This window comes from Gobio gobio (assembly GCF_949357685.1).
Source record: "Gobio gobio genome assembly, chromosome: 22".
Lineage (NCBI taxonomy): Eukaryota > Metazoa > Chordata > Actinopteri > Cypriniformes > Gobionidae > Gobio > Gobio gobio.
In genome coordinates, this window is record NC_137118.1 from 9,071,641 (window position 1) to 9,096,222 (window position 24,582).

The 24,582-nt window shown below is 37.9% G+C and overlaps 1 protein-coding gene across 8 annotated transcripts; it reads left to right on the forward strand.

Annotated features, from left to right (window-relative positions):
• The first annotated feature begins 727 nt into the window (after positions 1 to 727).
• On the forward strand, positions 728 to 24,229 carry arfip2b (ADP-ribosylation factor interacting protein 2b). Of its 8 annotated transcripts, XM_079803950.1 has the most exons (11): positions 728 to 981; positions 5,009 to 5,119; positions 8,257 to 8,313; positions 11,020 to 11,128; positions 14,356 to 14,418; positions 15,228 to 15,323; positions 15,572 to 15,687; positions 15,782 to 16,003; positions 17,278 to 17,435; positions 20,289 to 20,463; positions 21,463 to 24,229. In XM_079803950.1, exons 2-11 carry the CDS (start codon positions 5,021 to 5,023, stop codon positions 21,616 to 21,618), a joined length of 1,251 nt encoding a protein of 416 aa, XP_079660076.1. In that variant the 5' UTR covers positions 728 to 981; positions 5,009 to 5,020; the 3' UTR covers positions 21,619 to 24,229. The 8 variants fall into 8 exon arrangements, with proteins under 8 accessions (XP_079660076.1, XP_079660071.1, XP_079660069.1 ...); XM_079803945.1 differs by lacking the exon at positions 15,228 to 15,323; XM_079803943.1 differs by lacking the exon at positions 14,356 to 14,418.
• The last annotated feature ends 353 nt before the right edge of the window (positions 24,230 to 24,582 follow it).

The following is a 24,582-nucleotide window of genomic DNA, read 5'->3' on the forward strand; positions in this document are numbered from 1 at the left end:
ACAACAACAAAAAAAGACATTTTGCTCAACTTTATGGAGAAATTCTTTATATTGTAAAGATATAAACTATGCTCACTATGCCCACTATGCTTCACCAAATTCTGTGAATCTTGAATGTGTCCCCTATAGGAAAAATATTTGTTTTGCCTGTTTTTTTTTCCCCTTTACCACTCAGATTTTTTTTTTATTATTATTATTTGCTCATTTGTTTAAGGCTATGTGATATTTGTCCTTTGAAGCATTATTTCTGTATGTTGAACCCAGTTATATGATTAATTTGGTTCAATAAAAAAAAAATATATATTCTTTGCTTATACTGCCACCCTCTGATCAACAGAGGATTTTACTGGTTGTGGTTTTCTTGTTATTTCTGTGGTCTTACTGTTGTTTCTATCAATAAACATAAAACATATAGTTTTGAGTAGGCTAAATAGTTGTTAAAAATCCTCACCAAGGTACACATCAAGACAGACTGAAGAAATGTGTTGTTTTGGTTATTCGTCTTTCAGTAGACTAGGATAAAATTGAAAATATTTAAGATTTAAGAAACCGTTCTCAATATTTGTTCTGTTTTTATTCTTATGTTATTCTTCACATATGTCATACTACAGTGCTGTGACTTTCTATGGGCCTGTGCATCGTCTCTCTCTTCCCTTCTCATCATGGCTTCTTCCTCGCGCTAGCTGCTTATTCCACGTCGGCTAAAGGAAGGTCGGCGGCTGTCGTCAGTTCCGCAAGGCATTTCGGGCTACTGGAGGCTGATTCGCCCAATAATACAAACAAGCCGCCGGACATAGTGGAATCGGTTGAACATGCGAAAAGCCTCCTGTTTATGAATTACCATAAATTCAGCCTCCATGAATGCATGCTTTTATAATTTCCTCGCTGTCTTGGAAGTGTCAGTGTTTGATTGCGCATGAACTGGGATAAAATATTCAGCACGCGTGTCAAATAGCTAATCCTAGAATAGGAAACACACAGGTAAGATAATATTTATGTATTGATCTGTATTCATGCAGTCCTTATCGCACTGACATTTATTTCGCGTTCATGTGCAGTGTTGTGAAATATATGACGACAAAAACTAATATTTGGCTTTATCTAGCGATCTTACGGTTCAAGTGTGTTATAGCCCTATCTGTCTTGATGCATGAAAAGCGGTTTATTTTAATGAAAGGCCCTTGGATGACAAGGACCGTCACTTGGACATTGGATGCTTGAGCCATCCGAGTGTACCTGACACATTAGAACAATGATGCGGGATGAGAAATAAAATCCTTGACTGTTTCACGGTTGAACGAGCCATATGGTCGATGATGTAAGAGTATAACTCTCGTGCTTTTATTGAAAAGATGGATTGAAAGCATTATTTTATTTGTTTCTCGAGGTGAATGGTATGGCAGGTAAAATGGCACGAACCCACTGTCAGCGTTCACCTGTCCCACCTGTTCGCCCAGGTAGTTGTCCACTAGGGTTTAGACAGCAAGCAGATCAGAGGTTAGTTCACTCAAAACTGAAATTTCTGTCATTAATTAACTTACTCGTCCTCATGTCGTTCCAAACCCGTAAGACCGTCGTTCATCCTCGGAACACAAATTAAGATTTTAATATTTCTGATAAAATCTGAGAGCTCTCTGACCCCTCCATAGAGGGCAATTTAGTTACCACTTCAAGGCCCATAAAGGTAGGAAAGACATCATTAAAATAGTCCCATGTGACTACAGTGAGTGGTTCAACCTTAATTTTATGAAGCGTCGAGAATACTTGTGTGCAAAAAACAAACAAAAATAAAGACTTTACTCAACAATTTCTAATCCTCTGTCAGTCTCCTATGCTGTTGACATAGTCACTTGCTCACTTGAACAGAGTCGGCCAATGGTAAGCTGGCGTTCTGATGTAGAACTCGGAAGCGCTGCACTGTATTAGTAGTGCAGGTATGAAGTCACTTTGTAGGCCCTATGGCAGTTAGCATAGCACTGGTTCCCTCAAGAAAAACCCAATAGGATTTTCCCATAGGCTTTTGGATTATCGCAAAATACAAGTTTACAATACTTACACGTTTTGTCCATCAAGATAATTATCACAGATGAACACAACTTTTATTAATTTTGAAGCTTAAATGCAGTCGCCAGAAGTAAAAAGCTAAAGGTAAGCTATAAACCAACTACACCACGGTCCCACGATTTCAACGACTCCACCACTAAGCTTCCGACAACTCTTTCAGTTTTTTTATCAAAACATTTTCCCAGAACTTCCTTTGAGTTAGACTAGTTTATAAGAGCACAATTATTAGCATAATGAGGCTGTAAAAGCGGACTGAGCTTGAGTTTTTGGCGTGATGACGTTTCGACAGCCTCTGTAGTCCCATTTAGCCACTTGTTAGCAACCGCCTTTTTCAAGACACCTAACCGCTTCGGAAAATCACGAGGGGGTTGTGCACAAAAATATTCTTGTCGCTTCATAAATGAAGGTCTTATGGGTTTGGGAGTAGGACGGTTTCGATTAATCGCATCCAAAATAAAAGTTTGTATTTACATAATATATCTGTGTGCGCTGTGTGTAATTATGTATATTTGAATACACACGCATACATGTATATATTTAAGAAATGGTTGCAAGATACAATTTAATTTATATTATATATAAATATTTAATATATAAATATTCTTTTTCTTAAATATGCGTGTGTGTATTTATATACATAATAATTATAAACAGTGCACACACATATATTATGTTACACAAACTTTTATTTTGGATTAATCGTTAAACAGCCCTAGTTTGAAGCGACATGAGGGTGAGTAATTAATTACAGAATTTTCATTTTGGGTGAACCAACCCTTTAAGTAAGCGAATCGTTTTCATTCACAACCATGTATTATCAATTATTTCATTTGAAGCTCATGACTGTATTCATTTAATATAGCAGTTGGTTAAGTATAGCACGAGCCAATTGAGAGCTTATTGAAGAATCATTCATTGAACGAGTCACTGTCTTGGCTAATGTCCCTCGACATTAGTTAGTTTAGCAGAAGTATAACCCCCCCCCCCCAACAGCAATAGCCTCAGCTATAAGCTGCCAACAGTTGACAAAATAGATATATAATTACTTTGTTGTTTGTGAGGAAAATGACTGACACTCTTTCTTGAGTGTTTTAGTAGATTTGTAAGCATGAACATTTTAAAAATAGTTTTGGTGGACTTTGCAGTTTTGGTCGTGTTTGCAAACAAATTGGTTGAGTGAATGATTTAATGACTCTTCATAACACACTTGTAGCCGCCTATTGACATAATGCAGAGCTGATGAATAGTTTTAGTAAATAGATTAGAATTCACTGGGATAAATTCAAATCCCCACCATTAGTCGAGACTTGGAACATGTCTTGTTTTGTTATAAAGAGCCTCTTGTTACCATGCTGGTCCCTTGAGATGTAATTTTAGGCAGGCGCTTAATGAGGCAACATCACCGAAGCCAGCTAGCTTGAGTCATGTCCTGTCACTGTTGTGGTTGTCATAGATGCAACCTTGGTTAGATGCCATGCTGCCTCCACAAATCCAGTGGCAAATCACTGGAAAAAAGGCCAAAGTCATTGATGCATGTTGTAGTACAGGCCAATCTTTTTTTTCTTCCATATTATTTTGAAGCCATTGCAAAGTTCTCCATAAATTCACCCTGTCCATGTAGCAAGGTAGACAACATAATTACATTCCATGCATGATGTATCCATCACATCGGATGAGCTGCAATTGAGGGTTTGCATGTTTGACAATAGGTTGCTGTCATGTCAACCAAATTGATCCCAGATGTCCTTCTGAATGATAGCACTTCTTCACTGGATCATGAGTTTCACACGTGCAGCGGCACAGAATGCAATTCACATCAACAGGTAGCTGGTAAAGCAAAGGTCATACTGCAAGCCACAAATTGATTCATTGTTTCCTGGCGTAATGACATTGCCACAATTTCATTATGCTAAGTAAATGGCGCTTATTTTAATGTCTTCATTAAGGTCACGGCATCCCACTTCCCATGACCACGGCCCGGCATTTCATTATTATAGTAAAGGAGCACATGCACTGGCTCACCGCCATCACAACTGCACACTGAGTGCAAATTTATGAATGCTAGTTTTCCATTCCTGTGGGTTACAGATAAGACCTGAACCATTAGCTTTTATCCTGCCTAAATTTCATGCTCCAGCACTCAGTAGAAATAAATGGCTCTTATGTGAAGGCAAGCTATGATGCCTCCGCTCAGATCGGCCTGTCTAAAGCTGAAGCTTAGACGAACTTGCATGAGTCACATGATTGTTACATAGCTCCCTGCATTCCTATATTTTCCTCTGCCCATTGAGGAGGCCGAGCTTGGGAGCTTTATGTGAGCGAACAATGAAAGCCTGCTTGAGAAGTTGCTCACTCATTGCAGTGAAGCCCCTCCCGCAGGTGTGAGAGGATTGAGCTCTGAAGGAGTAACCAAAGCAAATATCAATGGAAATATGACTGAGGTATAGAAACTCACAGGGGTTTTTAACCGGTTTAATTAGTTTGAAGTGAAAGATCTAGTCCTTGAACTCCACGGCAGTTCCTTTTGAGGTAATGACTGGGTTGGGCCCTGTCAGATCTGATAAGTGCTTTTAAACAGAACATTCCCGAGTAAACTCCATGTTTCTACCAAACGCATGTGGATATGTCTTGTAGATTTTACAGTTAAAGGGATATTTCACCCACATTGTCATCATTTATTTTATTTATTTTTTTCCAAAAGAATGCATTATGTTGAATGACAGCCAGCCTTGGTTACCATTCACGTTGACCTTGTGAGTTAGACTGGAATAATCTATTCTAGTGCTTGTTGTCTGAAGTGAGTTCTGGTCTACAATGTTAATTAGCAGCTGTGAATTTATGAATATATAATTCTGAAATGTCACAGGCAACCTTTTGTTATATATTGAAGGGCTCTCTCTGTTTTGTTTTCTTATCTTTTTCCTTATCTCACTCCCTCTTTCAGCAACACTCCGGTATGGCGGACAGTATGATGAGTAAAGCAGCCACTATGGAGATTCCTATTAACAGTAATGGGGACTCTAGGAATCTGGCAGAAGATGACAGCCTGGAGCAGGTGAGTGATGTACGGCGAGTCAGCTACATTGGGCCACGTTACCTGAACTTACACTAATAATTAAGTTTCCCCCCCTCGTTTTGCAAAGCCGAATCTAGTAGGGATGCACCGAATGTTCGGCTACTGAAATTATTCGGCCGAAAATAGCAAAAATTGCACTTTCGGTGTTTGAATAAGTGAAAAGACTGAATAAATGATCAAATATAGCAACCAGCGCGCATGCTTCTAAATGCAGCACATGTCGGAAGTGTGGAAGATTTAAGCCTTGTTTATACTTTCGTCTGGCTCCCAAGGGGGTAATCCAGCACCCGGAAAACGTACCTTCCATAGGGGCAGCCATTGCTAACCAAGCCATCACCTGCTGTTAGCATCCCATTGACTCCCATTCATTTTGGCGTCACTTTGACAGCGAATAACCTTACAACTGAGGCGTTTAAAGACTCCATTTGTCCATTGTTTATTTCTAAAGAAACACGACAATGTTTAAAAGGCTCCATTACCTTGTATCTTACACTATCGCCCCGTAGTTTTTGTAAAAAAAATTTGTTGCAATTTATTTTAAAAGCAAGACAAAATGGTAAAAAAGCTAATTTATGCAATGGTGAAAAAATTGGCAAAATAAATGTAAATTTCTTTCTTTCTTTTTTTTACGCGTTCGGTATTCGGCTTCGTCCTTCGGCCAAGTGTTTTATTATTATTCGGCTTCAGCAAAGAATTTTAATTTCGGTGCATCCCTAGAATATCAAAGCATCAAAATGTGGATGGATGTGGTGTGGTCACAGCTAGGGTTGGGTACTGAAACCCGGTGCCATCTACTTAACCGGTACCTATGTAACCGACCGAATCATTTTCGAGAGACAGACGCATTCAGCGCTCGTCACATAACACAACTTTTCAGTGTTTTCAACCACATAATGTTTATTTTAGGTTCCAGGCATTTAAATGCAAATAAGTACTAGCAAAAATACACACTGATGTCTATGGAAGCGGCAATAACAATCCCTTCAGACAGTTATAATTTGACTACGTGTTTTATTCATATCAGATACACATTATATAGTTTACTCTATTCTTCTCCCAGTTCAGCGGTCACTAACTTTCATGTATTTCGTGAGACAAAGATGAATTTACGTGATGTAAATCCAACAGATCCGATTCTGTGAGGCGCAAACTAACATGACGGTGCCCATCGCGTATGATAGATCAACTACACATTCACTTACAAATATTTGAAAATAAGAATATCAGATAGTTTGTGACATAGTTAACAAGTTTGTGAATATTTTGCATCAAAAGAAAAAACGAAATAAAACCGATACATCTGTCATACAGCACTATTGTGGTTTGTGGCGGCTGTATGTCATGTGAGAAGCATGACACGTTGCCATGGAAACAATAAGGCGATATGTTCTCAAATATCGTCATATTTCTGCAAAATAATGCTGAACATTGAAGCTGGTTTGTAGCATACCAAGAATACAGACTACTTTTATTAGTACTGTAACTTATTTATTTTTAAATTAGGCCTATTGTAATTGGGCGAAGTGGCTTAGGTTTTACTGGGAATTTAAATAAATTGTGTTTTGTATTGTTTTATATTTATATATTTAAGTATACTTTTAAACTTTTAATAAATTGTTCAATTTAAATATAAAAAAAATCTTTTAAAAAAAAAAGGCACCAGTACAGTTTTAAAAGTATAGGTTTGGCACCGGTATCATAAAAAACCCAAACGATGCCCAACCCTAGTCACAGCATAGGTTTACATTTCTTTAGAGTCTGAAATCTAGCTGTTTGTTTAGTTTTCTCATCAGCCATGAGAAAAAAACTCAAGGTAACAGGTGATGCAAACATTGCAGTTCATAATTGTTCAGCTTTTTCTTGGAGATTTGAAATCAGTTACAAATTAAGGTTGATAATTAATAGTAATAGGCATTTGTTTCAAAAAATGACGTGGCGATACGTCAGTGTAAGTCTGGTCTTTGTGTTTTAGTAGTAACCGGAAAATGCAGCCAAGCGCAAAGTGTTCAAATCTCCTTATTGTTCAAGCCACTGTAAATAAAAGGTAAAGTGGTAATGTTGTCACAAGACACACCTCTGTAGGACAACTAAGCTGTGGCACTGGATCCGGGAGAAGACGTGTTGGGCAAACACAAGCGAGATATTTGCTAAGAGGTTGAATCATTCCTATAGGGAACTAACAGTTATGTTTGAATTTGTTTTTAAAATAGGTATATATTTATTTTTTGTCATTCTCATGTTATGTCCATTTTAAAAAGCTCATCTCAGGAGGACTGCGGCTGATCATGTTCACAGTTGCAAAGCTAAAGGCAGATGGCACTTTGGCGTTACATTGTATCTTTAAATAGATCAGGAGCATCGAGCCAGAATGTGAAAACAGACTTTTAAGTGTTCTTGTCTTTACCCAGAGAGAGAGAGAGTGGCATTTTTTTTCTTTTTTTCTTTCTTTTAATTTCCATCCTGATGTTTGGAGTGACAGGGATCTTAGCAACCCACTTTATGAAGAGGGTTTATTCATTGCTCAATGAGGGTTGAAATTATACAAACTAGTGTAACTCAATGTATTTCTTTTTTGTCAAGCCTTGAAGTCTGTCATTATTGCATTAAAGGAACACTCCACTTTTTTTGAAAATAGTCTCATTTTCCAACTCCCCTAGAGTTAAACAGTTAAGGTTTACCGTTTACCTAGAAAATCACAACTTTTCATTTTCAAACTTAGTACACAATGTAACTACAGAAGAGTCAAGTTTTCAACAGGAAAAATATCGAAACTCTTTGATATTTTTTCTTTTAGCGAGATGCTAACGGTCTAATCAGATTCAATGATCTATGCTAAGCTATGCTAAAAGTACTACCGCCAGACCCGGAGATCGGCTGAATGGATTCGAAAACTGTAAAACTCAACTATTTAACTCTAGGGGAGTTGGAAAATGAGCCTGTTTTCAAAAAAGTGGAGTGTTCCTTTAACAGTAAATATGGGTTCCATTGTGTTCGATGGATTATTTTATCATCACTGTTTTCAAGTTTGTTTTTGTTTCACATTGTGCTTCATTTTTGGTTTCTTTTCTTTCTTTTGTCTTTTTTTGTTGTCATGTTCTTCCCTGATGTCTGTGCAGGCTGCAAAGATTCAGTGGAGCTTAAGAGAGAAGGTAGGGAGTCCCGCAGGCCTCAGGGTGAGACTGAACACTGGGAAGGGTGGCGGTGTGTGTGTGTGTGTGTGTGTTTGCTTGCACGTGTATGTCTTTCCAGCAGAAAATGGTTTTAGTTCTTCCCATAATCTCGTCTCAATATACAGGATGTTTTTCAAATCACATGCATTATTTTTCACTCAATATTAATCAGTGTTTGGGCTTTGAGGTTAGATACAAATCCAAGTGATACAGATTTAGTTTGTTTTGAAAAACATCCTGTTTTGTCCCTTTGTGGTATTAACCAATGGCTAGTGACCATTTAGTACCTATTAACTCTATACATTGTTCAGTGGATTTTGTATTAACCTTTCATAATATTTCTGTTTTATTATTTAAAGGTGACACTGCACACAGTACAGAGCATACTTTATACCAACATATGTGTCCCATGAGCCTGTTTATGCAAAAACAACACGTTCATTTGACATTTCTTTTACAATGGAAATGAATGAAATGTTCATTGTATCAGTGAAATAATAGTACTATATTCACTATAGTACTACAGTCATATACTTGTACATTACATTTTAAATGGACTTTGTTCCTCCCTTATTAAAATGTATTATGATTAGTGCTGTCAATCAATTAAAAAAATGTAATAATTAATTGCACATTTGTCTAATTAATCGCCGCTAACATTAAAGTTGTTAATCCATTTTATATTGATTTTTATTTTACATTCAATCTCCAAATTAATGTAGAAAGAAGCAACATAAAGTCAGCATATTTAAAAAAAATTGATCTAATAGGTAGGAAATATAGGCTACAGTAATTGAACAGTTATCAAAAACTTCAGTTTTCACTGCATTAAATATAGATTAATTTTTATTAAAGCTACAAATGTTTTTCAGACTCAATGTGAACTCAATGCGGCCGGTGCCAGTACCTTGTGTCTTGTCGTGCTTGAATGGTTTAAAAGCATTTACATGAATAAGAGCGTGCTTGTATAATATAAGTAACGCTAGCTAAAGGATGACGGGGGGAAAAAACGGATGCTGCGTTAATTGCATTAAATATTTTTAATGCGTTAAACTGAAAAAATTAATCGGAAACGCTAACGGGTTAATTTTAACAGCACTAATAATGATACATTTACATAAACTTTCTTCTTCAACCAGTTAAAGGTACAGTATGTAACTTTTGGCCCTCTAGCGGTTAAACAAAACTGCATGTATTTTGTGGAAGAACATTGTTTTGGTTGTGCTTTGGCTCTGCTTGACTGTGAATGAATATGGTTATACTGCTCGTAAAACATACACTACTAGGCTTAAGAGATATAACCAGTTTAGATGGAAAGGATCTCAAGCTAAATATGTGTTAGCTTTACCCATTAATAGAAACGGTACTTACTTGAAAATAAATTCCAGCACAGCGCTACAACAACCATAATCACCCTTCACAATAGATACATGCTTTACAATGAACTCTGTACATATGGTGATTTATCTGTAAAATATACATAGTAATAAAAACGCTATCGCCGTGACATGCTCCATGTCAACCTTTCTTGCTTGTTTGTGACAACTAATATATGCCACTCCCACATGAGTCAAGCTTTTCAGCTTTTCTCTGTTTACGGATATGATGAGACATGCACAAAAAAGTGACGCAAATGCACAATTTTGCACGAAAAGCATCCCTCTCGGTCTAAAATATAAACCCTTATAACAGGCTTACCATAGTGAATAGGGTAAGACAAAAACGTACTTTACGTACGTTACATAGTGCACCTTTAAAGAAAGTTGACTTAATATTGTGATTAATACATAAAAACAATTGTTTGATCAAACCAATGCGGATTTGTTGTAGTGTAGTCAAAAGTACCGGAATCGTAAACGCCTCTGACTGGCGATTGTGCTCACGCGCTCATCAAATATGTCTGTGATTGGCTACATGACCAGCTCTTCAAAAACATGTTATAAATATACATCAATGACGCTTTTCACAGTGTGCTTACACAGATACACATGGGACCGTTCAAATGCAGGCGCCTATCAGCCTACCTGTCCGCTGGTCGACGCTTGCTTGTGCTTTCAAACGCTCCCGCTCCCACTTTCAAACACTTCCGTGTGCTTTCAAACGCTCCCGTGCATTGATCATTGTAGCCAATCACAGACACATCTGATGAGCGCATGAGCACAATGGCCAGTCAGAGGTGTTTATGATTCCAGCTCAACAAACAGTGCTCAAAGCGTCACATTTTTTAAATTTCAGTACTGACTTAGTATCGCGGTCGGTACTTTTGACAACACTAATTTGTTGTTTATTTGGAAGGCTCTTTTTTTGGAGTTTATGGTCTCAGATAACATGTACCTCATTGGTGTGCTATCTTGATGGTTTTATAGTCAATAATGTGACTTGTTTCAGATAAGCGTTTAGACTGTTTCCTTCCTTGTGCTGTAATTGCCTGGTAAGCTTTGGTGTCAAATTCCTTTACTACATCAAGGAAATGCATGGATTTTTCAGAGGGTTTGTTTTTACAAAGTCAAATATAACGGACACATGATTCTTATTAATTCTATATCTCATGTGATTCTAACCATAACATGTTCCTTCTAACAATTAACAACTTTTGCAAATGTTGTGTGTTTAGAACTTACACAAATGGCTCACTTCATGAAAAATAATGTTTAGGTCACAATTTTGAATTCTTAAGATCTCTTCCTCTCTCTGTTTCCATGTATGTAGGACTTGCAGCAGGTCATGGTGTCTGGGCCTAACCTAAATGAAACCAGCATCGTATCAGGGGGTTATGGAGGTACGACGGAAGGCATCATTCCAACCAGCTCTATCAAAGGTATAAGAAACTCTGTCATTCTCTAACACTTCACTGTTTTTCACATCTTCTTCCAAAACCCAATTGCTACTTTTGCTGTGTATACCAAAAATACATTCTCACCTAGCAATATGCAAAACTATATATATTCAAAATCACCTGGGGAAAAGACATTCCAGTATAATTAGGCTGGGTTTAGATTCGCTTCACCCCAAACATACATTGACTTTTTTTTAATTGGTGGTATTTATCATGTTTGAAATGACTTGGCTGACATTTGTACTTTCAGACACAAACACATACATATGTGACCTGTGCTGGCAAAAGGAGTCGGAATGCGCACGGATAATTTCGAGCTACAGGCAAAACAAGTGAAAAATGTAGATTTTTGAGGTTTTCACAAAAATTAGTTAATTAAGCCCTCGTCTAGTGATCCCAATGCTCCTAATAATAACAATTAAACATCTTTATTAAACATCAAACAAAGTATCTTTATTTGTTCATTTTCTGGGAGGAGTACCCTTCCTTTGTCCATGAAAATGATCTTACTTGCGTTGACTGACAGATCTGTCGCGTATGCACAAAGATGCCGCTCACAGCACGTGATACTGATATACACAGAATTACAGTATTTCAGAATATCTGTCATGGCGAGTATTGATGCAAACATTATCTGTTTTGTCTTATGTGAACGTTTGGTTAACTGTTGGGTAAAAACATCTGATGTGTAACATTATTTTAGGTCCTTGCGGTACAGTAGGTTTTAATATCTAGATTCTAGACTATCTGTTTCATTAGCCTAATGTTAATGGAACAATTGTGGTATCATGGAAAAAAGTTTAATATATATATATATAGTGAGGAAAATAAGTATTTGAACACCCTGCTATTTTGCAAGTTCTCCCACTTAGAAATCATGGAGGGGTCTGAAATTGCCATCGTATGTGCATGTCCACTGTGAGAGACATAATCTAAAAAAAAAAAATCCAGAAATCACAATGTATGATTTTTTAACAATATATTTGTAGGATACAGCTGCAAATAAGTATTTGAACACCTGTCTATCAGCTAGAATTCTGACCCTCAAAGACCTGTTAGTCTGCCTTTAAAATGTCCACCTCCACTCCATTTATTATCCTAAATTAGATGCACCTGTTTGAGGTCGTTAGCTGCATAAAGACACCTGTCCACCCCATACAATCAGTAAGAATCCAACTACTAACATGGCCAAGACCAAAGAGCTGTCCAAAGACACTAGAGACAAAATTGTACACCTCCACAAGGCTGGAAAGGGCTACGGGGAAATTGCCAAGCAGCTTGGTGAAAAAAGGTCCACTGTTGGAGCAATCATTAGAAAATGGAAGAAGCTAAACATGACTGTCAATCTCCCTCGGACTGGGGCTCCATGCAAGATCTCACCTCGTGGGGTCTCAATGATCCTAAGAAAGGTGAGAAATCAGCCCAGAACTACACGGGAGGAGCTGGTCAATGACCTGAAAAGAGCTGGGACCACCGTTTCTAAGGTTACTGTTGGTAATACACTAAGACTTCATGGTTTGAAATCATGCATGGCACGGAAGGTTCCCCTGCTTAAACCAGCACATGTCCAGGCCCGTCTTAAGTTTGCCAATGACCATTTGGATGATCCAGAGGAGTCATGGGAGAAAGTCATGTGGTCAGATGAGACCAAAATAGAACTTTTTGGTCATAATTCCACTAAACGTGTTTGGAGGAAGAAGAATGATGAGTACCATCCCAAGAACACCATCCCTACTGTGAAGCATGGGGGTGGTAGCATCATGCTTTGGGGGTGTTTTTCTGCACATGGGACAGAGCGACTGCACTGTATTAAGGAGAGGATGACCGGGGCCATGTATTGCGAGATTTTTGGGAACAACCTCCTTCCCTCAGTTAGAGCATTGAAGATGAGTCGAGGCTGGGTCTTCCAACATGACAATGACCCGAAGCACACAGCCAGGATAACCAAGGAGTGGCTCTGTAAGAAGCATATCAAGGTTCTGGCGTGGCCTAGCCAGTCTCCAGACCTAAACCCAATAGAGAATCTTTGGCGGGAGCTCAAACTCCATGTTTCTCAGCGACAGGCCAGAAACCTGACTGATCTAGAGAAGATCTGTGTGGAGGAGTGGGCCAAAATCCCTCCTGCAGTGTGTGCAAACCTGGTGAAAAACTACAGGAAACGTTTGACCTCTGTAATTGCAAACAAAGGCAACTGTACCAAATATTAACATTGATTTTCTCAGGTGTTCAAATACTTATACTTGTATGTATCATACAAATAAATAGTTAAAAAATCATACATTGTGATTTCTGGATTTTTTTTTTTAGATTGTCTCTCACAGTGGACGTGCTCTTACGATGACAATTTCAGACCCCTCCATGATTTCTAAGTGGGAGAACTTGCAAAATAGCAGTGTGTTCAAATACTTATTTTCCTCACTATATCTATATCTATATATATATATATATATTTTTTTTTTTCCTATAAATATTTGGTTTTGACTTTGTGTGTTCCAAATTTGGTGTTATTGTCAGGGATTTTAAGGTATGGTTGCCATGTGATTTTGTTTTGGAAGCTTCAGAAAACTAGATTTTTCTCAAAATTGACTTTGCTGACTATATCGACTTCAAACATGTGTAGCTCAGTCATCTTTTGTCAGATTTAAACAAATCCTACATCATTTTGAAGGTTGTTTAATAGAGAATATGAAAATAACATTGAGACTCATTTTGCCAGCACGGGTCAGATATGTTTTGTGGAGATGAGGTTGGAATTGTACAATATGGTTTGCATAATTTCTTTTCTGGGTTTTCCACTCCTTTCTTTCCTATGGTGCAACCCAAATGAGAGCCAGGGCCTCCGGCATTGGTCATTATGTGTACAGGTAGTGTGTGAGTCATGCTTTATGGCTTTAAAGTTTGACATTAACCAGAGTGAAAAAGGCCACAGATCCTCAGGGATCCTTTAGTTTAGTTTTTTTTAGTTTTTGTTTTTTTAACGAATGTCCTCTGTAATTAAAAATTAGGCTAACTTTTACAAAGTATCCCAACCAAAACGGACTGCTTTTCATTTTAATTTAGTTTCATCTATCTAACAAAATGACTTTTTGTCTGGACCGGATATGTTGTAGAACTGATTGTAAGGTGATCATCCTGGGGCCTTAATATCGGTGTAAATGTATTCCCTTCTGATTCAGTGAGGACCTTGTGTCTCTTTTACCATTTCTCAGGCCCTGCAATCCGTCTTAACACTGACTTTCTGGGCAACAGACGCATTCCAAATGAAGGGCAAGGTCATTCATCCCACATTCGTACCCCGTCTCTCTTACTTCTCTTTTTCCACCTTCCCATGATGCCTTGAATTATTGTCCTTTTCAAAACCGTTTTGTCTTTTCCTAGGGCATAGGATGCTGTTCTGCAGGAATACATTTAATCACTTCTGTTTTTCTGGCTGTTATTTTCTCTCAAAGCAGATTGGAACGGGCTGCATTTTTCTTTCTCTTCTTTCTTCCAGGGTTAAGGTTGCTTTTTTTTCTCTAGCAGGAACTTTGTAATGAGGAATCTTTTGTCATTTGCTTCGGAAATCGGTCTGAAACTTTATTCTTGCTGACTTTGTCGAGGAAATGTCTAGAAAAATCTGCTGCAGAATGGCTGTGCTTTTTTTTCAGAACAGTTACTATCTGATACTCCTAGTCATACTGTTTCTATAAAAATAAATGATCAGTGATATTGCGGTTTAAAATAACAGGTTTTTTTAAGTGAATTGTAAATGTTTTCCATCTGTTTGTCATGAGGCAGCAGATATAACAAAATATCAGTTATGTGCTTTCCTGTGTTCATTTCATCTCATTACATTATCACCTTCTCTCTCTCACCCTCCCTTTTTTCCCCTTTCCCCTTCTTCCATCTTCCTGCTCTTCCTTCACATTCACACACAAACGCACTGGCATTATTCCATACAACTCACTCTCATGTGGTGCAATCCATTCCATTGTAAAACATTATTTTTTTAAATCCTTAACATCCAACACCCACTCCCTCTTCCCCATGACCCTATATACCCCCAACATCCCCTGCTATTCCTGGCCATGACCCCCTCCAGACCTGCGAATGAAGTCCAGGGGTGTTAGCATTGTCCCAAGCCAGATTGCAGCCTGCCGAATAGCCAGCCAATCAGATGACATCCCCTGTATCCCAGGTATCCCAAAGGGCGCTGGATCATTTAAGTGCTCTTTGGCAACATTTTCCCCCTATTTAGTAAAACACATTCATTTATTCTCTCATCTCATCTGTTTCACATACATCTGATGCTCTGTCTGTTTCTCTGGTGCAATTAATGATGGCCACAATATCTGAAAATGTGTATATTATTGTGAAAGCGTAGATATTTGTCCAGCGTATGTTTGTGTTATGGGAGACTTACTGTAAGAATTTTCTGTGTGTCAGGGTCCAACATGCATCACGCCAGTAACAATTCCTCCATGGCAGCAGACGAGGCCACAAAAGGCATTGCTGTGGAGAAATTTGACATCATGAAGAAATGGGGCCTGAACACATACAAGGCTTGTCAACTGTTTTGTCTTTTCTAATTGGATGTTATGTGATGTTAGCCACACCTATTTTGAAGCCTTTTGTATTTATGTGTCTCTCCCTTAGTGCACCAAACAGATGATCTCTGAGAGGTTTGGCCGAGGCTCACGTACTGTGGATTTGGAGCTGGAGGCTCAGATCGAGGTTCTGCGGGAAACCAAACGGAAGTACGAGAATGTGCTGCATTTAGCGCGAGCGCTAACCAACCACTTTTACAGCATGGTGCAGACGCAGCACGCCCTTGGAGACACTTTTGCCGACCTCAGTCAGAAGTCTCCAGAACTTCGGGTGAGACAGCATGCCCATCTTAAGATTTATGACATTTGTTGTATCTGCCATGCAAAATTATGGGACTGGTGTAAACCTACTCGAGTATTTAAGTTGTTTCCGAATGTATAATATAAACTATCAGTGTTAAAAATAACTACTGCTTACAGCCTGTCATCAAAAACTGTCATCAAGCACTAAAAGGCCACAATTGTTTCTGAGTTTACTTAAAGCTGCAGTACGTAACTTTTTGCGCTCTAGTGGTTAATAAAGAAAACTGCATGCCTCTTGCGGAAGAACATTGCAGCCGGAGCTACTTCTCTCTGTTTATGTCTATGGCGAGTCAAGGACCGGTCTGAAATAGTCCCAATATAAACACTTATTATAAGTGTACCATAATGATTAAGGGTAAGGCAAAATCACGGTTTGGAAAATGGATTCATGTTGTACATTCTCATTATATAATTTTGTAAATCTTGAACACAAAAAAGTTACGGGCAGCAGCTTTAAGCTTTTGTGTTTTGCTACTTTTACACCAGACCAGTCAAAAATGTCTTTAACATTTGCTGGATGGATTGTCTAAAACTATCTAAACAATTGAGCAGTCAACACTCTACAGACATACTGCCAAAAATATCAGCTTAAATACGAAATCAATTCTCGCCAGACTTAACATGCGCATATATGTATTTTTTTATTTTAAGATGCATTCATATGTGATCTCATTTGAAAGCATAGCAACTAAACTGATATAATATAACTAAAACACGGCAAACATTTATGAATTAAAATGTAGTATGTCATAGGGCTGTACGATTAATCGAAAAATAATGGAAAAAATAGGGCAAAAATGGAAAGCAAAATAATCGTTCAATAATCGTAATCGAGGTAAAATGTTCAAATAATCAAGGTTTTTATTTTTGGTCAAATCGTTACAGCCCTAGTATGTCATATTAAACAGAACTTACAGAATTATGTTGGTTGAGACATTGATATTTATTCATATTTTGAATTGGCTTTTATTTTATTTTTAGTATTTTGTCATTTCTATTAGTGTGGGGGTTTTTTTTAGGTTTTTTTTTTTAAATAATTTTAGTGCTTCAACTTGGCAGTTAGTTGCCAAGCTAACATAAAATGTATATTGTCTATATATTGCAGCTTCCTTTCAATTAAAACATCATTTTTTTAAATAATTTTAATTTGAGTTAAAATAACACTGCAATGGAGTCAAATTGTCATACCCACAACAGTGTACTGTACAATATATAGAGGTTTGTGGTATTGTGTACACACAGGATGAGTTTGGATACAATGCAGAAACACAGAAGTTGTTGTGCAAGAATGGAGAGACTCTGCTCGGTGCCATCAACTTCTTTGTGTCCAGTATCAACACACTGGTGAACAAAACAATGGAAGACACACTGATGACTATCAAGATGTATGAGAATGCCAGGTAAAAACTACTTCAGCAAACAAACATTCTTTAAGGTGCTTGAAGTGATCAAAATCTCTGCAATATGAAGAGGCACTGGGCCCTACTTTCTGTCAGGACTTGAAATTCAAGCACTTGAATTGTGTTTTAAGTTAATTAGCCTCTGATGCTACTGGACGTTTGAGAGGGTCATTATACATTACAGTTGTCTGGGTTAGTATCGAATATTGCTGCACGTGCAGACGAGATGGTATTGAATGAACTCGCAGTGAGGCACCACTGACACTGGCTGGTCCTCTTACTCAGGCTTTAGATTGATAAGAAAAAAGGAAGAAGCATAATCCTTTATCACAGTTATTTATTTCATGTGGTACATGCCGAGACCTTTGGGAAACCTTTGATGCTTTTGTGCTGTTATCTGATTTTCCTGGGTCCAGATGTAACACTAGCTACCTTTAGGCCCCGTTTACACCCGGTATTAAGATGTGTTTTGGTCGATCAAATCACAAGTAGACGAGATGGACACATTCTCGTTTACACCTGGTGTTTAAATCCGTCTCTTTCATCGAATTTCTTCGAGGGGAGGGTCTATGGGCAGGTAAATGTGTGGCCTTTTTCAGATCTTTCGATCTAATGGACGAAGTAAGCTCACGCAATTAACATGAACGCAACCAGAGACGACTCAAAAACATACAGAGAGCAGCAGCTTTTTGTTTATACACTTCTAGCTGCAAAACCACACTGAATGCCTTGAGTGTGTGTTAGAAATCAGGAATGGCGAGAGAACATTGGGCTTGATACGTTTTTCATCTTCAAACCAAACTTGGGTCTTCAGCTGACAAAGTTTAAACCCCGTCTGGTACTTTCCATAATGTTTATGTATTAGGTCTGTTGGTGGAGAGTAGGTGGTCTTTTATGGCTGTTCGAATGCATTTGACCACATGAGCTTTTACAGTAAATTGCCTCATCGACACGGTATCCTCAATAAACCCGTCTCTGGCGTGTTGCCTCCGATCTTTCGAATATTGCACTTTACTAATTGTTTCTTCAATACGGAATCCTCAGTAAACCCGTCTCCGGCGTGATGACTCCGATCCTTCGAATATTGCAATTTAAAGGTCCTGTTCTTCGTGATCCCATTTTTCAAACTTTAGTTAGTGTGTAATGTTGCTGTTAGAGCATAAATAATACCTGTAAAATTATAAAGCTCAAAGTTCAATGCCAAGCGAGATATTTTATTTAACAGAAGTTCCCTTTCAAAGCCTACAGCGAACGGCCGGTTTGGACTACATCCATGTACATCCTGCTTTAATTACGTCAGTAGAACAGTTTTTTGACTAACCTCCGCCCACAAGAATACACAAAAAAGGGGACGTGGTCTTGTTGCTCCCTCGTGGAGAAGAGGAAGTGTTGCGTTCGGTTCGGTTCGGTTCGGTTGCGTTTGTCGCCATGTCGTTCAGACGCTGTTATTTTCATCCCGGAGTCAAATCACCTTTGTTTGGCCTTCAGGGGCTGTAGTTTGAGCGCGTTCATCTCCCCGTTATGGTAAGAGGCGTGACCTTTCCGGTAACGTGCGCTCTGCGTGCCCTAAGCTGCTGTCGAATCACAACACGGGAACCGCTGGCACAATCAGAACTCGTTACGTATTTCTGAAGGAGGGACTTCATAGAACAAGGAAATTCTCAGGCCGTTTTGAGGACAGTGAAAACAGCAGTATACAGATAAGTAAATTGTGTGAAAAATACTGTTTTTTTACACATGAAACATGAACACATGTTATATTGCACACTGTAAACACAATCAAAGCTTCAAAAAAACACGAAAAACGGGACCTTTAATAATTGTTAAATCGATATTACATCCTCAATAAACCCGTTTCCGGCGTGATGATTCCGATCCTTCGAATATTGCAATTTAATAATTGTTCAATCAATACGGCATCCTCAATAAACCCGTCTCCGGTGTGTTGCCACCGATCTTTCGAATATTCCGATCTATTATGACCTCTGACCTGTAAAGTTGCCAGAATAATAATCATACGCTGTTTGTTAATTGGCCAGAAGAGAACTGGCACCCCGACTGAGCCTGGTTTCTCCCAAGGTTTATTTTTCTCCATTAGGTCACCTGATGGGGTTTTGGTTTCCTTGCCACTGTCGCCTCTGGCTTGGCTTGCTCAGTTGGGGACACTAAATTTTTTAACTAAATATCCAAATAAATCTAATTATTAAACTAAATTAACCATATAAAATAAATTACTGAGCTAATTACTGTTCTAATGCCCACATTGTCACTGTATGATAATTGAAATGAGCTGATGACATCACCGTATTCTCCAGAACGGCTATACGGCTGAATAAAATTCTGTTGCATTATTTTCCTGTTTAACACTGTGAAGCTGCTTTGAAACAATCTGCATTGATAAAAGCGCTATATAAATAAAGTTGACTTGACAGTACACTATGGAAGCAATCAGGTCAAATGCGTTTTTGATTGCCTCTGGAAGTGTCGAAAATGGATAAGTTTAAAATGTGTTAGACCCCATTTACACCTGTATTTAGTTTTGTCCACTTGTGATCCAATCGAAACGCATCTTACACTCCACTTTTTTTGAAAATGGGCTCATTTTCCAACTCCCCTAGAGATAAACAGTTGAGTTTTACCATTTTTTAATCCATTCAGCCATCTAACTTTGGTCCTTTTTTGAGCAAGATGCTTCTAAGAGAGTTGGAAAATGAGTGTTCCTTTAATACCAGGTGTAAATGTCCTTAGTGTTAGATTTCACCATAACTTTCATCTTTGGGCATCACATTGTATAAAAAGTAATAATTGTTGTGTGTGCCATTTTTTGAATGATTTTTCTCTGATGTACTGTAGGCTGGAGTTTGATGCGTACAGAGCAGATCTAGAGGAGTTGAACATGGGCCCGCGGGACGCTGTCACCATGGCTCGTATCGAGGCTGCTCAGCAGCAGTATCAGATCCAAAAGGACAAATATGAACGTCTTCGCAATGATGTCACCATCAAGCTCAAGTTCCTGGAAGAAAATAAGGTGCATGGCCATCCACATAACTTCCTCTTTAAGTCACTTAAAGGGTTAGTTCACCCAAAAATGATTTACTCACCCTCAAGTCATCCTAGGTGTATATGACATTCTTCTTTCAGATGAATACAATCGGAGTTATATTTTAAAAAGTCCTGGCTAATTCAAGCTTTATAATGGCAGTGAATTGTTGCCTCGTTTATGAAGTCCATAAAAGTGCATCTATCCATCATATAACTGCTCCACACGGCTCCATGGAGTTAATAAAGGCCTTCTGAAGGGAAGTGGCGCATTTTGTGTGTCCATATTTAAAACTTTATATACCAAAAGAACTAACTTCCGGCGGATTGCTGTACGCACCGATTTACAGCGGAAGAGCAACCCTTGACCCTTGTGTATTGACGAACGCATAAGCGCAGAGGATAGAGCAAAATAAAACACCGGTCATGAATTAGAGTCTAAAACAAGAATTTTTAAAGAGAAATGGCGGAGGATTTCGATATAAGAGAAGAGGGGCTTGAGTTTGTTGCCCAGCCTATCTGTGAGAGGCGTCAAAGCTTGATAAGCTTCTCTACATCGCGTCAGGGGTCACTCTTTTGCCGTAAGTCAAATTGCATACGGCTTTCCACCGGAAGTTCGTTATTTTAGTCTATAAAGTTTTAAATATGGATATTTTTCTTACACAAACGCGCCACTTCGCTTCAGAAGGCCTTTATTAACCCCCCGGAGCCGTGTGGAGCAGTTATATGAAGGATAGATGCACTTTTATGGACTTCATAAACAAGGCAACAATTCACTGCCATTATAAAGCTTGGATTAGCCAGGACTTTGTTAATATAACTCCGATTTTATTTGTCTAAAAGAAGAATGTCATATACACCTAGGATGACTTGAGAGTGAGTAATGCATGGGCTAATTAAAATTTTTGGGTGAAGTATCCCTTTAAGCAGCTCTTGATCTATCTGTTGTCTCTATCTTGTCATCTAACATGGTGTATCTCTCTCACAGGTAAAAGTGATGCACAAGCAACTTCTGCTGTTCCATAATGCCATCTCTGCCTACTTTGCTGGAAACCAGCAGCAGCTGGAACAGACCCTCAAGCAGTTCAACATTAAACTCAAACCACCAGGGGCCGACAAACCGTCTTGGCTGGAAGAACAGTGAAAGTGCCCATTCACCCCTGATTTCCTGTCTTTAGCCACACAGAGCAACACAGTAGGACCACAAGAGACCAGCAATCTGAGATGCTAGCAGAGACGGGGATACAACAGAGTCTCTTTCAACTAACTCTCTCTATACTTCTCTTCCTTGATTCTCCTCCTCCTCCTCCTATTCTTGCTCTGAGACTTTCAAGTGTCTGAATAGTCACCTCTGGTATGTAACCAGTCCCAAAGGGTCCAATCAAATGTCAAAGCTATCAGTTTAAGCTTCATCCCCATAAATATCATTAAACGGACTGAAACAATCCTTCTAAAATGTCGGTCAGAACAGCAGTTGTTTTTTCAAGACTATTCTCAATATTACACACATCACACACACTTTCTCTCTGTCAGTGAACACATTTTGAGGAACCTTTTCCGTTTGTTTTTCTGTGAAAAGCATTTTATTTTGTCGCTACTATCTTTTATTTTTCTGTATTGTAGATTTGGTGTTGTAGCTGATGGGGGATGCATATCATTCCTATCACAGAGCTTTCAGTGTTCAGTGTCTGTGGTTCTAACTAAAAGTGATTTTTATTTGGATAAAATCCAGATATGAGTTTATCTGATATTGCATCCTTGTATGTTTACTAGGCCATGAGAGTTCCGTTGAGTCAATGCTTGACCAGTTGTCTCTCTTTGAAACATTACATTTAATGTCTTACAATGAACCGCTCGTTTTAAGCTATTTAACCTCAAATTAATAATTCTTTGACATATGTTATGGATTGAATTTCACAGACGTGGGTGCATGGTTTCCTGCACATTTTAACAAAGCCCAGAATGGAAGATGAATCTAAATATCACTGTCTCTTGTCGATATTGTTACATTTGCTTTACAGCTTTGAATAGATGAAACATGATCGTTTTCTCAAAGGGAGAGGAGTGTACTTTTTTTTTTTTTTTTTTGGAGTGTTATGTACCAATGCATAATACTGTAGAATGGTTATAGGTTTGTTACAGTAATTTTAAGTTAATAATCAGAAGTTAATCAAGGAAGTGTATGAATTGTATTTGATTGATTTAACATGGGCCAGTGATTTAAGGCCCACTATTATCTGCCGAAATGTGCACTAGAGTTTATGTTCTGTTGTGTTCTGTTCGAATCAGCAAAGCCCTAATATTCTCCCATTATGCATTCAAATGCCACCTTAGCAATTGGTTTGTGCACCATGTGTTTAATGCTTCTATTTGCCTTATAGCAAAACAAAATGAAAGATTTATATACTGATTAATATCATAGTAGCACTTTTTTTCTTTCTATGTCATAGTACTACTAATATATTATTAATTTAACCCTCAAAATGTTAACAAAATATAGTACAAAATCAAAGTTTTTAAAATATGAACACCTCAAAATGTTGCTTTTTTAAATTTGTGATGAGATGGTATAATCATTTTAAGTTTTCACTACATAATTGTTCAACTAAAATATCTACAGTATCATTGTGATGGTCTTTTTTTCTATAAATTAGGGTTTTTTTTTCAGTAAGCTTGAACTACTCTTGGATATATGTTGCTTTTGTTCTAAACAAATGTGATGCAGTGACAACGGGGTTAAATGCAGGCTGTCAGATTAGGTTATGTCAGTCTACTTTTATTTTTTATTTCATTACATAAGACTGAAATAACAACTATGATCTAATGTTCAGTACGTTTGAACATTGCACTAAATCTTTCTAAGCTTGAGATGAAGCAATACTGAAGATGTTTCTAGAAAGTGTATTTTCATGTATGCCTGTATTGGCTGTTCCCTGTGTTTTTGCATGGCAGGTCTGATGGCATAAGTTGTACATTTCCATGCATTGTGGTTCATTCCTGTTCAATGCTTCAGTAAAACACTACATGGGTAGTAGTGCAGGAAAATACTGTTTATATGGAAAAAAGAGAAAGGGTTTCTCATGAATGTTAAAGAATGCTTGAAATTTAGTTTGAATGTCATGTAACCTAGTGAAGATTTGTTTTAAATTGCCTTTTACATTTTTTGTTTTGTAAGGACCACTTTCACCCCAGAAGAAAGAATGTGTTTTTTTTTGTTTCAGATGTTTTTATACAAAGTATTTTGTTTTGTTTTACACCCTGTACAGTTGTGAGGCAGCAGAGATGGTACTGGGTGTGATTTTCTTGTCTTGAGAGCTGGAGAAAAGGATTCCATCTCGAGCCATAGAGACTGAACTGATCCATGAAGCGATGCACATTTGTTCCAGAACAATAGGATTTTAAATTTACACCTCAACACTAAATCTGTATATTATTTTCCATGGGGATTATTATTGTTGCTTTTATTTTGATTTCTGTTAACAGAAGTGTTTGGCATTGAAATGGGCACTCCATTAGTAGGCCTAGTTTAGCATATCAGAATGAAAGGGTTATAAATATTACCATATTTATGTACAATCAATATTTTAGGCTGCTTTGTAGTATTGTAGTGTATGAATGATTGTATATATGTAAAGATAATTAAGACAGATTTTGAAACTGGAAACCCATGATGTTAGCTTTTGCTCCTGGCTTTGACCAAACCTTTGACCAACAAATGTAAAAGAACCCACCAGATAAAATTTGAAAAGTTTGCAAAAATGGACTCGTGTCATTTATACTTAGCTGTATACAGTATACTTACCCTGTTTGTCTCCTACATTGAACAAACACATCCAACAGAAGAACAGGACTCAGGCCATGCAAAATTAATGCTGACCATTAATGTTGAATATGATAAATCAGATAGGGACAATGCTCCAATAACCTTTAAATCAGTGGATGATTAATACAAATCGATTGTTAACCTTAACACAATTGTAACATTGACTGCATGGATAACCAACCATTTCTACCAAAAACCTTTACATCTGTTTCTGAGGAGGAAGAATTTTCACGTAACGGTCTGTTTTTTACACAATAAAATAGATTGTATAAAATAGATTTCAGA

What these genes read in the sequence shown, in the direction of transcription:
- arfip2b (XM_079803950.1), top strand. Translation starts at nt 5,021, where the DNA reads ATGGCGGACAGTATGATGAGTAAAGCAGCCACTATGGAGATTCCTATT. An exon ending in AAGATGTATGAGAATGCCAG is followed by an intron (nt 17,436 to 20,288) that starts GTAAAAACTACT and finishes GATGTACTGTAG; the next exon opens with GCTGGAGTTTGATGCGTACA. An exon ending in AGTTCCTGGAAGAAAATAAG is followed by an intron (nt 20,464 to 21,462) that starts GTGCATGGCCAT and finishes TCTCTCTCACAG; the next exon opens with GTAAAAGTGATGCACAAGCA.